The following is an 18,386-nucleotide window of genomic DNA, read 5'->3' as shown; positions in this document are numbered from 1 at the left end:
CAGAATTCTCCAATCTAAATAACCTAAGATTTGCTCAGTGTGCAATATTCTTTGATTACAATTCACAGCAAATGTACATACTGCAGCCGGGGTGCCAAATGCGAGTAAAAATTCTGACGGACAAGTTAAAAAATGAAACTACCAGTCCGACCGTTATTTATTTATTTTATTATTTTGCATTGAATCTGTGACTCCACCCGCGTCAGCCATTCCAGAATTCCAAACCATTCAATCAAACGGTTCAGAATGATGACGAATTACACAACAATACATGTAAAGTATTGCCAATAGACTACATGGGAGTTTCAAATGGCGCAAGCGCGACATTCCAGAAATGGGTTATAGTGAAAACGTCCCCAAATTAGACAAAACAGAGCCAAGCATTGGCTCAAACGGCACTAAAATCTATGGGTATATGGCTTAAACAGAAGTAAAAATTAAATTTATGGCTAAAATGGCATTACAAACATGCACTGTTTACATTATTCAACATTTAATAATGGATGTTCGGACCAAACATTTTCAGGTTGTAACACGCAAACACTGTTTTCGTCAAATGATTCATTGAAATGCAGTTACAGCTAAAACACCTCCCCCCCAAAAATCAACAACCCCAAAACAACCAACAACAACAAACAAAATAACGACAACAAAATCACAAAATAACGAAAATGGTTCCGTTTTGATAGTGATTCCGATTTAGTCTCATTCCCCGGAAACGGAGCCAATCAAAGGTCAATAGTTCTTACACATTATTTATTTACGTTGAAAATATGTTGCCACTGTGCTTTGAATGTACTCTTATGAATACTTGCAGGATGTCACCTGAATTTTGTAAAATCTATATGAAAGAAATGTGAAAAACCGAGTATTGACCAGAATATTTCAAAACGTTTATATATTTTCCGTTTCTCCACCCCTGTGCAAAGATATTATAGATTAATTCTAACTGCAGAAAGCATTAAATTTATTAATATTTGCATAAAATCCATCTTCACTTGAAAATACTAATACTCTAAGTCACTACATCAACACAAAATGCTAAGCTTTGGTGTGTGTTTTTCCTTTCAATATTAACAGATTCCAAATTCACAAGACAGATTATTTTATTGGTCAATAAAAATACATACCGTAAGTGCAGTGAAGTTGTTGCAGAACAAGCAATAAAAATACTTTTGTTTTTGTCACTGTTAATGAAAATTGCTACATGATATATATCAGCTTATGCACTAGTTATTCAAACAATAGTTGCGTTTATTTTAGTAATACAAATATAAATGTTAAAAGTTCCAGGTGGATAATTAATATACAGTACAAAAGAAAACTGCATCAATGCCAATGGGGGTAGGGGGAGATAAAGAAGAATTAGCTATAATTGTAAGCAAGATGCCTTAAAGTTATTATCAGTATACAAACTATAAAGCATCCATATAACTGATAATGAAAAATCTGGCTTGTTTCTAGTTATTAAATCCATGGACAAATTGTATTACCAATATAGTCCATAATCAAAAACAAGAGCAATGCAGTTGAAAATGGTCTTGCCTATCAATTTATGTGCAACCAGAAAGGCAACATAAAAATATATAAAACAAAATATATAAAACAAAATAAACCCCACACAAACAGATAAAATGTGCTATATGATACTTGTCTATGTCTTAATAAAATTTTAATGCATAATATTTTACACTTGATTTTTGATCGAGTGAGCGATTAGTTAAATAAATAAAAACCCAAAACCTTAACAGAGGGTGGACACCACTGGCCATGACAAACAAGAGAATAACCCATCCATACAGCATGAACTTTAATTTAATCACATTTTACAAAGACAAGGAGGCAAAAGGAGACAGTCAGATGTTTCATCATGGGGGGTTTGGTGTTAGGTGTTGAAGAAAATAGAGTATGTTTTTCATATCAAACAGCACTGGCAAATGCTGCAGGCCATAAGAAAGTTTTCATGTCAACAGTGCTGGCAAATACTGCAGCCATCAAAGGGTTAACATACATGTAGTTAGCAGCACTGGCAAATACTGAACACTTACACTGTTTACATTGTTCTTCATACCCTGGCAATGAAACAAAACAGGCAAACTCAAAAAGGAAAAAAAAAATATAATAATAACGAGTATGGTGCCCTTGAAGTTCGAAACATAAAGAACAGATATGAATTCCTTGGGGTTATATTTACCCCAAATAGATTATCTTTTCCCAATCAACCACCAAATTTGAAACAAGCTAAGGTAGAAAACACCCAAATTATTTACTGAAAACTAAAGGATGCATACAAATTGCTCCAACTTATTTATCTGCCAGCAATGTTTAAAAAAAGAAAAAAGAAAAGATAATAGCAACCAGAATTCTGCAGAATTAACTGTCTTGCCTACCATAAACGTTTTGGTGCAGTGATGAACATCCATAGGTGCAACTATAAACCAAGTTTCACTGATCTACGACTTATAGTTTGTGAGAAACTGACCTAAATAATACAAAAATTGACACCACTGCTATTGACAAAAAAGTGAAATTACATCTGGCCTTTTCAAATCAAAGGACAGACAATAAAAGTAACCATGTCTCATTGTTAAAACGGTGGGCCTTTCTACAGACAATCCCAGGTACTTTAAAAACATTAAGCCTGCAGGTGTTTGGATGCCTGGTAAATAGTGTGTATTTGGTTCACTGGCAGGATGTACTCAGAGATAGTGGGTAAAGGTGTTAGGGTAGCTGCCTGCCAGAAAAGTGCAAGGCAAGTGCCTTTAAATTTTGTGTTTAACATGCCCCTTTTGTCTATGCCCTAATACCCCCCACCCCCAGCCACCCAGTTAGTGAAGGGTAGGTAGAGTCCTGGTGCTGGTGAAAAAGCATTGTTTAGCAGGTCTTATGTCCTATTCTAATTCAACAAATTTGTAACAAAGAATCTGACTGGATATTGACTCTTGAATATATAGCCACAGAAGCCATGTTATTTTGTAATGGTGTTATGAACAGCTATACTAGTTAGCATACATATTGTGTGCAGTGTATGTTAACTGTTAGATATATGCAGGAGAGATATCTCGACAGACACCCTATAAACCACATGCAGCAGCATTCACCAATTCATATTCCCATCGATTTACACAGGCCACGGCCCAGAAATGATAACAGAACAGAAAATAGATTAATAGAGGCAACGTCTGATTTACTTTTTTGTTTTTCTGTGCAAAATACCTGGGAATTTTGAGTTTAAGAAAGTATTTTTGAGTATTTTTACTTGACAGCAAGGGTGTAAATTGATTGCGACAGCTTGTTTGCCAATATATTTAATTGCTTAACCAACAATGAAATTAATGAAATATTAGAATATGAATCTACAAAATACATTGTGGTGAGCAAAACACTGATTGGGAAAAATTGACGTACGTAAGCTGACTTAATAGGTTTTTTTAAATTTTAACATTAACTTTTATTTTTTCAAGCATTTTATGATATATATTTTAATATATCATAAAATGCTTGAAAAAATAAAATGAAATAATACTCTACCTTTTGACAGTAATGAACATTATTTATGTATTTATAAACTTTGTAAGTGAAAATAGGTGAGCAAAAATTATGAACTTGTACTCCCGTAATGTGTTTTTGGTCAATATTAGTCAGGAAGTCTAAAGGTTAAATACCGATTCATTTTAAAATCAGTAACAAGCACATTCTTTAATTAGACCATATCCATAAATTCTAGCTGATGAATCTTGGCTAATTAAGTCAGCCTAACTAAGGGTTAAGTCTTGTTCTTAGGTTTTTAATGAGGTCACAAAATGAGAATGGTAAAATCAGATAATTTGTTACAAAAATAGTTGAAATGAGAATAAAGATAATCCCACTGTTTTGTGATCAGGTGAAACATATTGGCTATTTTACTTCAATCAATTTCCTGTTTGACTGCATCACCAATAAAAACAAATTTGTAACTAAAATCACCCTTACTTTTAACACATTGTAAAACATGTCATTGGCTTAAAAAACCAGTAAGTTTTCATCATCCATGACTTATAATGTATTTCACAAAAATGACTAACAAATAACGTTATGAGATATTGAAGAATGCAAACTGGTTTTAAGTCAGAATTTGTCTTTTTAACATTATGTATAATGGGTATCTCCAATACTGTAGAGGACATTTTATACTGCACCTCATGGGCACCACACTAGGAACATATAGCATGCAAAGATAAATTACGCACAATATTTAATTTTAGTGGTTGTGTTGTTGATCTGAAGGAAAGCTTGACAGTAAAAATAATAAAAATAAAAACTAACTCATAAACAACATATAAATATACTGTAGAAAACTTGGAATTGTTTTCTCTAATAGTGACCTATGGCATTTCCCCGTTAAGACTGGTGTGAACATCCCAACAGCCAATGAAATTGCTTTATCTTTAAACAAGTCCTCGGTTACCGTTTCTAGCCACATGACAGCATCTTCTTTCTGCTTCACTCTTACGATCTGGATGTCTTTTGTTTTTCTATCAAATTTATCCAAGCCATCTCGTCTTTAGCGTTGGGTTGGTTTGTTAATATTTCATCTTTTACAAGTGTTATTTTTCACTTATTGAATTCGAAGTGGTTCCTTGTCTTTTGAGCCACAATTTTTTATTTTTTGTTTGATAAGCAGTTTGGTTTTTGATCTAATAAGAAGTCTTTGGATTCCAATTATGTTTTGCTTGTTCTTCTGTAGTGTCTTGAAAGATGTCTTTGGAATCAACTACTTTTGCTAAAAGGTATGCCTGCATTAAATGTAACTGTTTATCGTCGGGGAAAAATCATCCCGACATGTGTCCTGCTTGTTTGTCTGCTTGCGATCTCATATCCAAGTGCTCCGTTTGTGCTGGTTTGTCTGCTTGCGATCTCATATCCAAGTGCTCCGTTTGTGCTGGTTTGTCTGCTTGCGATCTCATATCCAAGTGCTCCGTTTGTGCTGGTTTGTCTGCTTGCGATCTAATATCCAAGTGCTACGTTTGTGCTGGTTTGTCCGAGGACTTCAGCAAATACCTTAACACTCTCACCGAATGAGAACAGAAGAAGTCAGACCAGTCTTAAGTTATGAGGGAGAAATGATATTGATCAGCGGTCAGGCTAAGTTAAAAAGAAAAAAACATTTATGTACTGACAGACAATACCAGAAAAGATAAGAGAAGGCCTACGTAATTATCATCACATACACTTAACAACCAGTTGTCAACCCATATTTAACAGCACAGTGTAATGCAATCATTGGTATTAGCTTGTCATCAGGGAGATGTGGGGTGTGTGATAAAAAGAGAGGAATGTACAGTGGGGTATATAGGGCGACTTCAGTGGGGTATATAGGGCGACTTCAGTGGGGTATATAGGGTGACTTCAGTGGGGTATATAGGGCGACTTCAGTGGGGTATATAGAGCGACTTCAGTGGGGTATATAGGGTGACTTCTGTTTTTTGTATAAGTGTGAAGCTGCACCTATACTGATGTACATTAAGCACAGACACATTAATCTAACAATGACATATAGTCAACACTCACCTTGGCTAGGTCAGGAATATCACCACGGTCAATGCCAACATTCTGTAATGCACAAAAAATAACAACTCATACTAACAATGTTTTTCAGACTGAACAAATGAGGTTATCCCAAAATAAAAAATTTAACAAACTTTTATTACTCTGCATCTATATTAATGGTTTATTTTTGCATAAAAACAGATTGTAATCAACCCCTTCTCTAAAAATACAGTTTGGTTTAGACTTATAAGTATAAAAAAAAACAATTAAAAAAACCCAAACTCACTACTCTAAAAAGGCCAAATATCAAACTAACCGAGTAATAGTACACGCGAACTGTCATTCTGTTTGCCAGTCTGTTAAGCAACTTTAAATTCACACAAACCGCGAATCAGTTTATGGCGAACCATTATAGGCCAAATTATCTCAAAAATGCAAAACCTATAGCTATTTTCCAACAAAATATCAATTATCACACCTTTTTTCCCCCCAAATTAAAATAAAATTTGCAATTGGCGAATTTGGTAAGTGGCAGAGCTAGACCTGCATTATAATCTGGAATTAAATATTCAATGTAAACTTCAGAATCACTGGCAATTTATACACGTTATACCATGCATTTCGACAATATTCTAGACCGATTTTTTAACACTTCGTGACTGGCTAATCAGTAGAGAAATTGAAAAATACTACCTTATAATATAAAATCATTTTATTTACGGTTATGCAAATATCATTCATACTCACCTCTGCAACTTTGAGAAACTCAGACACTTTGTCCATGCTGACCAGGAATTTTTTGTAAATGTCTAAACTGTCCTTGCACTGCTTTTTATTCATGTCAAAGTATTTTTCTGAAATACAAAATCAGCAAGTTACAAAACATTATTATTACCATAATATAATTTGAGCAGTAAAATATTTCATATTTCATTAATTTTATAACCTCACTATATTGACTAATATAAAAATGCAAAGATTAAATTTCTTCCTTTTCATGACTTTCGTTAATTATATATTGATTTTGAAAAAATATTTATGTGGTTAAGAAATAAGTTTAAATGGTCACAGGTAGAGATGGTCGAACCAGTCAATGAGTAAAGGGAAATGCATATATGTGAGAAGTCATGTTAATGTTTTAAAAGAAAATGAGTCTCTAAATACATGTGTGTGTGTGTATATTATTTTTAAAGTTCTTCAAAATATTGTAATAATACTTACCTAATAAGTTAATGATGCCATCATTGTAACAAGCAAACAGACGAATAAGGTCTTTAAAAAGCAGCATAAAACAGGCATTAATTACTCCATTGGTCAGTTCATTAGGTGTGCACTGGAACAAGACAAAAACACTGCAAGTGATTCAGGTAAATTTTGAAATGACTTACAAATGTTCAAGACTCTATGACTAATCATTCTTGAGATTTTAAACAAAATGTATATTGTTCACAGGTGACAGACATTCACATAATCAATAGCTATTTCAGATTTCATGTCAGTTTAAGTAGAAAACATGCTCAGTTTCAAAAACCTGTTTACAGCAAATCAAAAGTTGAAAATATGTCAACGATCTCAAGTTACTATATTTAAATTCCGTTAACACGAGGTCAGCCATTCCAAATTTTGTTTTTAAAATTCACCTATCAGAAAAGGTGCCCGATTAGTATAAGATGTAAATTAAGCTAATAAATAGAAAACATGACTTACATCAAATTCTAATAAAGCATTCAACTGTTGCTGTAAAACTGGCAATGTCTTCAATAACTGAAAGATAAAATGTTTTAAATTAGGATGATGATACTTGATAGAATAGACAATATAAAATTGCCTCACAAATAATGAATGTAAATAGAGCCCTGAATAAATTCAAGTTGACACTAGTTAACTAAGCAAGTAACTATTCAGTTTCAGCTTCAATAATCAATATTATTTGTAAATTTAATATTTACTTAACACTAATAGATAAGTATACATTTTTAAAGTCTAAAATCATGGTTTTAATCGGCTGATACTTGTTCTCTTGACATGGTTTATTATATAATATATATGCAAAAGGAATGTAATATACTTTTTGTCACAAACTTTAATTTCTGAATGGTTATCTTCATTTTGGATCATTTGTGTATGTGTTTACTTTATAAGAGGTAAGAAAAAGCATTGTACTGTACAGGATATACAGGGTAGCATGGTTATGCAGTTTTAAACACAAACGTCTTTTTATTTGAATTAAATATGTTCAATTCAGACTGAAATGAAAAAACCCCCAGCCCAAAATCTATGTGTACTGAAATAAACAGTACTTACCTTATCTGCATTCATTGTTCTGAGCAGACCATCATCCTTCCTGAAAAATAACAACAACCCAAAACAAATCTTTAACTACTAGTTGAAACGTCGAAATGTTCATCAGAATAACAGAACCTAACTTTATGTGCCCCAGTAGACATTAGGTGGCTGTTAATCTTAATATAGGGTTAATGATGGCCTGTAGTGGTTGTTACCCATGTTCCAAGCCATCTATGTGGCAACGAAGAAGTGAAGGAAGGAAGGAAATGGTTTATTTAACGACGCACTCAACACATTTTATTTATGGTTATATGGCGTCGGACATATTGTTAAGGACCACACAAATATTGAAGGAGGAAACCTGCTGTCGCCACTTCGTGGGCTACTCTTTTCAATTAGCAGCAAGAGATCTTTTATATGCACCATTCCATATACAGGATAGCACATACCATGGCCTTTGATGTACCAGTCGTGGTGCACTGGCTGGAGCGAGAACGAGATGTGGTTCTAAAACGGTTGCCATCAAACTGTCCTCCTCAGTCAATTGTTGGTGGAAAAAGAATCGGTATTTATGAAAACATGTCTCGATGGCCTACACACTCTGTCAGCCACTATGACAACTGCTTGTTTAAGGTGTTAAAGTTTGTTTTGTTTAACGACACCACTAGTGCCTATTAATTTATTAATCATCTGACTATTTAATCATCTGACTATTGGATGTCAAACATCTGGTAATTGTGACACATAGTCTTAGAGAGGAAACCCGCTACATTTTTCCATTAGTAGCAAGGGGTCTTTTATATACACCATCCCACAGACAGTATGGCACATACCATGGCCTATGATATACCAGTCGTGGTGCACTGACTGGTGTGAGAAATAAAGTTTGTTTTTAAAGTGGGCCAGAGCATGCTGAAGAGGATATCCTGCCATGTAAAGTTAAAGTTTGTTTAACGACACCACTAGAGCACATTGATTCATTAATCATCGGCTATTGAATGTCAAACATTTGGTAATGTTGAAATATAGTCTTAGAGAGGAAACCTGCTATATTTTTCCATTAGTAGCAAGGGATCTTTTATGTGCACCATCCCATACACCACGGCGTGGTGCACTGCCTGGAATGAGAAATAACCCAATGGGCCCTCGACTGGGATCAATTCCAGAACAACCGCACATCAAGCGAGCGCTTTACCACTGGGCTACGTCTCGCCCTGGTGACAGCACATCTGACGAGCATGTTGCCACTGGGCTACGTCTCGCCCTGGTGACAGCACATCTGACGAGCATGTTGCCACTGGGCTACGTCTCGCCCTGGTGACAGCACATCTGACGAGCATGTTGCCACTGGGCTACGTCTCGCCCTGGTGACAGCACATCTGACGAGCATGTTGCCACTGGGCTACGTCTCGCCCTGGTGACAGCACATCAGACGAGCATGTTGCCACTGGGCTACGTCTCGCCCTGGTGACAGCACATCTGACGAGCATGTTGCCACTGGGCTACGTCTCGCCCTGGTGACAGCACATCAGACGAGCATGTTGCCACTGGGCTACGTCTCGCCCTGGTGACAGCACATCTGACGAGCATGTTGCCACTGGGCTACGTCTCGCCCTGGTGACAGCACATCTGACGAGCATGTTGCCACTGGGCTACGTCTCGCCCTGGTGACAGCACATCTGACGAGCATGTTGCCACTGGGCTACGTCTCGCCCTGGTGACAGCACATCAGACGAGCATGTTGCCACTGGGCTACGTCTCGCCCTGGTGACAGCACATCTGACGAGCATGTTGCCACTGGGCTACGTCTCGCCCTGGTGACAGCACATCTGACGAGCATGTTGCCACTGGGCTACGTCTCGCCCTGGTGACAGCACATCTGACGAGCATGTTGCCACTGGGCTACGTCTCGCCCTGGTGACAGCACATCTGACGAGCATGTTGCCACTGGGCTACGTCTCGCCCTGGTGACAGCACATCTGACGAGCATGTTGCCACTGGGCTACGTCTCGCCCTGGTGACAGCACATCTGACGAGCATGTTGCCACTGGGCTACGTCTCGCCCTGGTGACAGCACATCTGACGAGCATGTTGCCACTGGGCTACGTCTCGCCCTGGTGACAGCACATCAGACGAGCATGTTGCCACTGGGCTACGTCTCGCCCTGGTGACAGCACATCAGACGAGCATGTTGCCACTGGGCTACGTCTCGCCCTGGTGACAGCACATCAGACGAGCATGTTGCCACTGGGCTACGTCTCGCCCTGGTGACAGCACATCTGACGAGCATGTTGCCACTGGGCTACGTCTCGCCCTGGTGACAGCACATCAGACGAGCATGTTGCCACTGGGCTACGTCTCGCCCTGGTGACAGCACATCTGACGAGCATGTTGCCACTGGGCTACGTCTCGCCCTGGTGACAGCACATCTGACGAGCATGTTGCCACTGGGCTACGTCTCGCCCTGGTGACAGCACATCTGACGAGCATGTTGCCACTGGGCTACGTCTCGCCCTGGTGACAGCACATCTGACGAGCATGTTGCCACTGGGCTACGTCTCGCCCTGGTGACAGCACATCAGACGAGCATGTTGCCACTGGGCTACGTCTCGCCCTGGTGACAGCACATCTGACGAGCATGTTGCCACTGGGCTACGTCTCGCCCTGGTGACAGCACATCTGACGAGCATGTTGCCACTGGGCTACGTCTCGCCCTGGTGACAGCACATCTGACGAGCATGTTGCCACTGGGCTACGTCTCGCCCTGGTGACAGCACATCAGACGAGCATGTTGCCACTGGGCTACGTCTCGCCCTGGTGACAGCACATCTGACGAGCATGTTGCCACTGGGCTACGTCCCGCCCCAGTTTAGGGTGTCTGCAACCCAGGCATATCAAGGTGAACTGCCATTTAGCAACTCTGATTTTCTCTAAATACTTTCTTCACAAGGCTACTGGAATGAAAACAAATTGGGTGATGTTTTTCTAGGACCCATTTTAAATATACATATCTAAGTTAGGTTAACAGCACTTCTAAAGACACTGGCAATGAAAACACACTAACTGATCATCCAGTGCTATGTGAACGTATTAATACAATTTTTATTTTATGCATACCCTCTCTTGACTTTGCAAAAGTCAAAAGCCATCGTCCTGTAGGAGGCAGCCTTTTCATTTAAATATTTTGCATATCTTCTGATAAATGTTGACATGTCATAACCTGAAAGAAAACACACAATGATATCAATATCATGGTATCTAAGTAATAAATATATGTGAAAATGTAACACCAACAATTGTTCAGTACATACCATGACCGTTGATGTACTAGTCAGAAGACACAAGTTAGAATGGGAAAATCCCAGAGACCACTGAGGGTGATGGATCCTACAAGCCATCACACCTAATCTGATTTCAATAACATCTTGTCGGTCCGTTACTTTACTTTGGAATTAGATTGCACATCAACACGTTGCACCAGTCTAGCATTGTTTGGTTCTATGGCAGGTTCATGTCAGTAATGCCAGAGGGTATTAATTGTTACTTTCATTTTAATGTGACACATTAATTATCAATTTCTTATTATCAGATTTTTAATGAAAATATTAAATTGTTTTGTTTAAATTTTATTACTGAAAGTAGTAGTATTGATTATTAAATATTACCATTTGAACAGAGTGACAGTGTTGAACATTTCCGAATGTACAAAAGATGAAAACGATATGTACTGATAAATGTTCAGTTCATTTATTTTTTTATCAAACTTCTCCCTTTTCTTCTGGGAAGGGAGAAGTCACTTCCACTTTTTCAAATTTGGGACTAGGCCTGCACGCGAGGTGGGCGTTCTCCCACTACGTCAGATCCAGCAGCTATTTTAACAAGTGTAATACAGAGTTAATAATCATACAAAATTGTCTTTCACTTTTCAGATTAAAGTATAAACAAAACAATATTGTGGCTGTATGAATACAAATCTTAAAATTTGTCATAATAAATATATATAGAAAAGTATGTGCACAAGTGCATGCGAATGATGAAACAAAAGTGTTGTGTTCACCTTGCATTCCTGCTTTGTCAATGAAGTTTCCCAGCTGAAATGTGCAGTTATTGGAGGCCAGATACTGAGTGAGCCTCTGTAAGAAAAACACACACACACATTTTAAAAACAGAGCATTTTCACACCCCACTACTCATAATATACTGACTCGTCTCTCTTCCACACTGCAAAATTTGGGGCCACAAGGATATTCTGTGCCACAGGGATATTCTGTGCCATAAGGATATTCTATTTGTCTGACAGCAATCAACCAAGTCCTACCATGTGTCAATGATAAAACATAAGAAAATTTCAGTTTGCAAATGCTGTATTATTATCATTCATATAAGTAATTTTATCATGAATCTTGTATTTTGTTTCAAGTAATACATGGCCAGTTAGTACAGATATAAACTGAAGTTACACCCAACTTTGATTTGAAGACTTTCAGCCAATTATATGAAATGAATCAAACCTCAAAATTACATATCTTGTTTAGTCACTGTCATTTCAAAATGTGGACTTAATTTTATTTAATTTTTTACTACCATCAAAGACATTTGTTAAAAATAATCATACCAAATATTTGCTGGAAATTATCATTACAGTGGCACTAAACTAATATATTAATCAATATATAAGTTTAAATAGTGGGTAAGCAGTCTGTAAAGACATTACGTTGAAGTGGTTAAGTTTACAACGTTCTCACCTCATTACCGTAGTTCATCATGTTGTGGATGGTGATGAGAGACTTGAAGACGACAATCCAGTTGGCGTGTTGCGTCCGCTCAATGAGCAGATCAGCCAACTGAGGTATGGACACGTTCGGCTCATTCGTACACTGGATCAGATCTGAAATATCAAAACAAGCTGAGGTATGGACATGTTTGGCTCATTTGTACACTAGATCATATCTGAAATATCATCAAATAGCAGGACACATTTAGTGACAAAATTAAAAACAGCACTGTGAGAGTACTGCTAAAGTAATGCATGTCCCCGACGGACTGAGACCTCACCCACTACAGATCCTGGTTTGGCTGCTGGTGCTCTCTTGAACCTGCCAGCATGGGCGTTCCCTACTCCCATTAGCCCCAACTCCTTTCCTGTCCTCGACGAAGGAGCCGGCATAAGTTTACACCTGTGCCAATGACAGGCATGCACTACAACAGCTTGCTCTGAATGTGCCTTATGACCAGACCTGGGCAGACTGATGGACCAACAGAGAGAGAGACATAAAACCTATAGTAATAAGTTATTAATAATAATAATCAAACAAATAAGATTCAACTTAATCAGTCATGTGAAGGGTGTCATTGCTTAAAAAGTTAAATTGTCAACACTCTGATGGGAGCTACTATGCACAATAAAAATTAATTTTCATTTGAGCAAAAAACACTTGTTATTGTGTCCAGTCCATTTGTCAGTAAATGTATCAGTGAAAGGATATTCCAACTGAGCAGCGAGACATTCTTCTCTCGGTCCTTTGATTGTTGCTTCGAATCGTGCGCCATTGATTCAGAGCTAACACCCTGTGATGTCACGCACTGTGGACGCCACCTTTATGAGAAGTTTCTGTAGGAGATAACCATGCAATATATGTGTGCACCCATTTGTGGATCTTTATGTTGGTAAACACTTAAAACAGGTTTACTGGTCAACACCTGCAACTGTCCACAACAATCAGCAATGCTGTGAAGACTGCTGTGGGTTTTTAATTATCCATGCCATTGACTATATTCAATTTTTCTTCTTCTTTTTTCTCTTTTTTTTGGGGGGGGGTGGGGGGGGGGGGGCGTTGCCATACATTACTCAATTACAAGGGTTTCTGGTGACATGACACAGATGCAAATGGGGATATCTTCAGTAGTAAAACAAGCAAAAACATCCTCAAGTGGCCAGATGCAACATAATTATTTTATTCTAATTTACAAAATGCCTGTTTTCAATTTGTTCATGTAAACATCACTTTCTTTGAGAACTCAGCATTAAAAAAATACAATGTTTCAAATCCATGTTCTAACTTAATTTTTTTTTATTGTTCCAATAATTACAATATATTATTTCCGATTTTACTTGTTCAATTATCACGATTTAACTGAAGGTCAAATATGTGTTACATTTTGGGTAGTTACCATTATTTACTTCCAAAATCCTGTAAGCATCAATCAAAGCCTATTGAACAGCATTTATCAAGGCAAGCTCTGGCACTCCTCAAATTTGCCAATGGCTATTGCAGCTAATTCTAAAAACTGGCAAATTTTAATTTAATTTGGTGAAATAACTGCTTATAATTTAACTGATATTTTGTTAGAAAATAACTGGGTTTCAGCAAGTTTTGAAGGCTAATAGATAATTGGGCCTTTAATTTTCAATGTTTCACACTGTAGTAAAAAAATAAAAACCGTTAAATGGTAATATTTAAAGAAAAAACTTCCACTATTTACTACTGGTCCATGGTTATTTAACAGGAACAACTAAAAACTAGCAATGTTTAAACATTTATGTACTTTGAAGGCTGTTTACAATTACCAACATTTTCACAGCACACAAACCATATACCAAGAGGAAGAAAGAAAGAAAGAAATGTTTTATTTAACGACGCGCTCAACACATTGTATTTACGGTTATATGGTGTCAGACATATGGTTAAGGACCACACAGATTGAGAGAGGAAACCCGCTGTCACCACTTCATGGACTACCCCTTTTGATTAGCAGCAATGGATATTTTATATGCACCATCCCACAGACAAGGTAGTACATACCACAGCCTTTGATATACCAGTCGTGGTGCACTGGCTGAAACGAGAAATAGCCCAATGGGCCCACCCACCATGCATCGAGCGAGCACTGTACCACTGGGCTATGTCTCGCCCCCAAGAACATGGTTCATACAGGCAAGGACCCATAAAATTCAAGCACTTTTCAAGGACCTACCTTATGTTTTCAAGGACCATAAATACAAACCGTAACCAGCCTTTTCATGCGATTTGAGTGCGCTCTCGCCCATGGCGCCAATATTAATATCCTTGCGACAACAGGAACACACAGCCTTTGACACATCCTTACTCTCTCTGATCCACACCTATTTTCGACACCACGTTTTGTTAAAAACACACTTTTCACTAGGCATGTTTAAATTTGAATATGTGCTTGCAAAAACTTCAAAATCTAAGTGATTCCGTGTCGTCTCGCCTGACTATTGTTTGCAGTTCTCAAAACAAGGCCATTACGCTCGTCAATAATCGACAAATCTCGGCTGAGGCATTCGGAACATAGCATTTGTCCCGGAATGGGAGAGTACATTCGGGTCGCGGAATGAAAGTGCGAACACGGAAGTAAAAATGCTACATTTCTTTCGAGATTGTTCCGTAATTTCTGGTTAAAATGACGCGCTAGTCGCACTGACATGAAATTCAAGCACTTTTCAAGGACTTTTGCACTTTTCAAGCACTTATTCCTCAAAAAGTGAAAATAAGCACTTTTCATTTCAAACTCCTAAATTCAAGCACTTTTCAAGACCGTGCAAACCATGAAGAAGAAGAAAACAAATAAAATGTTTCAATAAAAATATTCAGTATAATATCTACATTTTTAATGTACATTTTTACAAAGCATAACATAGTTTGTGCATGTCAATATGCTTATCAGTGTGAGCAATGCTTTGCTGTATCTTCGACAGCAAACAATATGTTAATGGGCTAACATCAACTCAACACAGAGAAAGGAATTTGTAAATAGATTACTGTATTTACCCACAAAATCTCTTACATGTCAATCAAATTCTGCTGCAAAACCTATGCAGAATGCATTAGTTAAAATTGTATCAGGTGTTGACGACCTTATTATGTGGAAAATGTTTATATTATAAAATGGCATATACTATCTACTAAAATGCTAGGTCACGCTGTATTTGGGGTGAATAAAAAAAAGTGTTATAAATCAGGCAAATTGTGTTTGCAAATTTTGAATTTCTCAACCAAAGAGCAACAACTGAAGGTGTGTTAATAATAATAATAATAATAATAATAATAATAATAGTATTATGTAACTCTCAAATATGTGAACAGCAGCTTACAATTAATTTAACAGTTGTGCACTGCATCACTCACCGACCTGAAAAATATCCCAAGAAAAACAACCTGGGTAAATTTCTGTAATCATCGACTATTGGATATCAAACATTTGGTAATTTTGATATAGTCTTAGAGAGGAAACCTGCAACATTTTCCCCATTTAATAGTAGCAAGAGATCTTTTATTTGCACTATCCCACAGACAAGATGGCACATACGACAGCCTTTGATAAACCAGTCGTGGTGCACTGGTTTGAACAAGAAATAGGTAATTTGTTTTAGAAGTGGATGTATGTACATTTATCTCATTTGTTATTTAGTTTGTGTGATTCTGTTATTTTTGATCCCATAATGCTCTAAAATATACCTCAGACGTTCTACATTTTCACATTACCACAAACCCTACACTGTCTTATTTCCAGTAGACCATATTTCTTTTTCTTAGCAGGGAATATTTCTTTTGGCCTGCTATTTTTGAAAAGTAATAGCAGGCCTTTATTTGTTCAGTTTCAAGCCCTGCAACACTAATCTAAGTACCTGCGATACTAATCAACATGGGAGTTTACTCCAATACATACTGACTAGAATAATTATTGGTAAGTAAGCTATGGCCTGATTGTGGTTTGCTAACGTTCAGTTTTGTGTTAACTTGAGAAACAGTGATCACTAAGCAATGTTGATCCGTATTAGCTAGACTACTCTATTCTGGGGACAGAACAACAGTCATTTATTGCATTTACAATGCCATGCCATTGCAAGATGTGTACGGTAGGTATTAATTATTAAACAGGTGATTTACGTTAATTATATATACATGTACTGTGGTAAATAAACAACTGTTAAGCTAAGTTTAACCGATGTGTCGTGAAGCACTGTGTGGTTGTGCAGTGACTGCTCGTGTCTTGTTTATACTCAAACTGATCGACCGACAGAAGGGGAGCCACTAAGCTATCATCGATCAATGAGGCTTGCTGCTGTGAGCGGCTTGTGTTCCCACTGATTATATTGACCACCAATGCGCTGCACAACTCCCGCAGACAGTTTCCATGCCGTTTAGGCCTTGGTTGCATTTAAAGCAAACCTGGACAGAGAATGTGGAAAAACAGTTCCTCATAATGAGTTAACCATTTTGTCCTGAACGGGACGCTGCATACAGCAAGAAAACGGTATGTCATACTCAACGGAAATAAATACCACAGTGGCTTCCTAACACAGTGTCAATAATAGCCAGCAGTTTAAAGTTTAAAAATAAACAAAAATCATATATATAGACAGACAGAAAGTTGAAGGAAGTACATGTACCTCAGTTCATTTTAACATTACAAAGTTTCTCCCAAAAGGGACCCTTAAAAATGGTTTAGATTATATCCTGGAAACCACATTTTTGTTTCATATTTTTATATTACAGAATTAAACAAGTTTGCTTATATTTACTTGAGGCTGTATGTGGTATTATGTTCACAAATACTGGTACATGCCTACTCAGGAATGCTGTTATAGAAAAAAACCATCTGTTAGTAGGCGTGAGATGTTTATTAACCAATTCAATTCACAGCACAGCCTCCATCAATGACCGTCATGGTCTTCAAGTTAGGAAAGCGCGACTGCAGTCATTTACAGAATGCTCTTTGAAGTGTAACATTCCCATCATTTCATGGGTTCATGCTCAGCAAGGAAATTAATACACCCAGCACAAATAATCACTAGTTACACCTGTCATGGTACTATAAAAGATTATTATTTTTGCAAACAATGTTGTACAAGCAAGGAAACATGAAGTGAGATAGTTTCTTGTACAGAAAAGCTTTATCAATCTCAGGTTACTCGTAAACTGTAAATTCAGCTATAGCCCAAACGAAGCTCTAGCATTTCCTAAGGTTATTAAAGTGCCAACCATTTAAAGATAATATTTCAGTTGTTGAATTAGTATCGCAAATCAGATGACCTCCCTGAACATAACACGTCACTAATGAATCAGTACAGTAAGATAAGCAGTTTGTTTTAATTAAGATACACGGATCACATTACCTGTAATAGACTGATCTGACCTTCCTACACCTGTATATGTCATAAGTAGATCGGTGGAGAACCGCCTTCTTTCAATTACAATACGTTAGTCACAGATAAAACACTGGTCTGGAGTCGGGTAATACACATGGAATGGCGACTCCAGACACACAGGTTACACTTTATCAAGGCTCACCATGCCCACAGCATAATTACCCAGTTGCATTTTTTTTTATACAAAGTGGCTACAGCATTTACAAATTGACTAGCACAATTTTGTTTGAATTAGTCATCATAAAAACTGGCTACGACAAAAAAAACTTCAGTGTTAGCCCTGCTTTGTGAACAAAAGCAAAGAATCTGTGATATGCATATTTTCCAAGACACAGGATCAGAGCACATACCGCTGCCTTTGATATATATCACTCGTAGATCACTGTAGAATGAGAGA

At 37.4% G+C, this 18,386-nt stretch overlaps 1 protein-coding gene across 7 annotated transcripts in view; it reads right to left on the bottom strand.

The window, feature by feature from the left end:
* Positions 1–18,386, bottom strand: part of LOC121371834 (phosphatidylinositol-binding clathrin assembly protein LAP-like) — a 68,934-nt gene that overhangs the window by 33,234 nt on the left and 17,314 nt on the right. For 5 of the 7 annotated variants that reach the window (XM_041498017.1, XM_041498018.1, XM_041498016.1 and 2 more), the window contains exons 2-10: positions 12,561–12,703; positions 11,873–11,948; positions 10,933–11,035; positions 7,834–7,873; positions 7,237–7,293; positions 6,751–6,862; positions 6,277–6,383; positions 5,551–5,592; positions 2,049–2,072 (exon numbers count right to left, since the gene is read on the bottom strand). In XM_041498017.1, the coding sequence (XP_041353951.1) occupies positions 2,049–2,072; positions 5,551–5,592; positions 6,277–6,383; positions 6,751–6,862; positions 7,237–7,293; positions 7,834–7,873; positions 10,933–11,035; positions 11,873–11,948; positions 12,561–12,703 (704 nt within the window). The remainder of the gene's footprint in view (positions 1–2,048; positions 2,073–5,550; positions 5,593–6,276; positions 6,384–6,750; positions 6,863–7,236; positions 7,294–7,833; positions 7,874–10,932; positions 11,036–11,872; positions 11,949–12,560; positions 12,704–18,386) is intronic. The other 2 variants (XM_041498020.1, XM_041498019.1) reach the window with 1 other exon arrangement.

Source organism: Gigantopelta aegis, chromosome 4, assembly GCF_016097555.1.
Source record: "Gigantopelta aegis isolate Gae_Host chromosome 4, Gae_host_genome, whole genome shotgun sequence".
Taxonomy (NCBI): domain Eukaryota; kingdom Metazoa; phylum Mollusca; class Gastropoda; order Neomphalida; family Peltospiridae; genus Gigantopelta; species Gigantopelta aegis.
The sequence above is the reverse complement of the archived record's forward strand: the minus strand, read 5'-3'. Positions and strand labels throughout refer to the sequence as shown.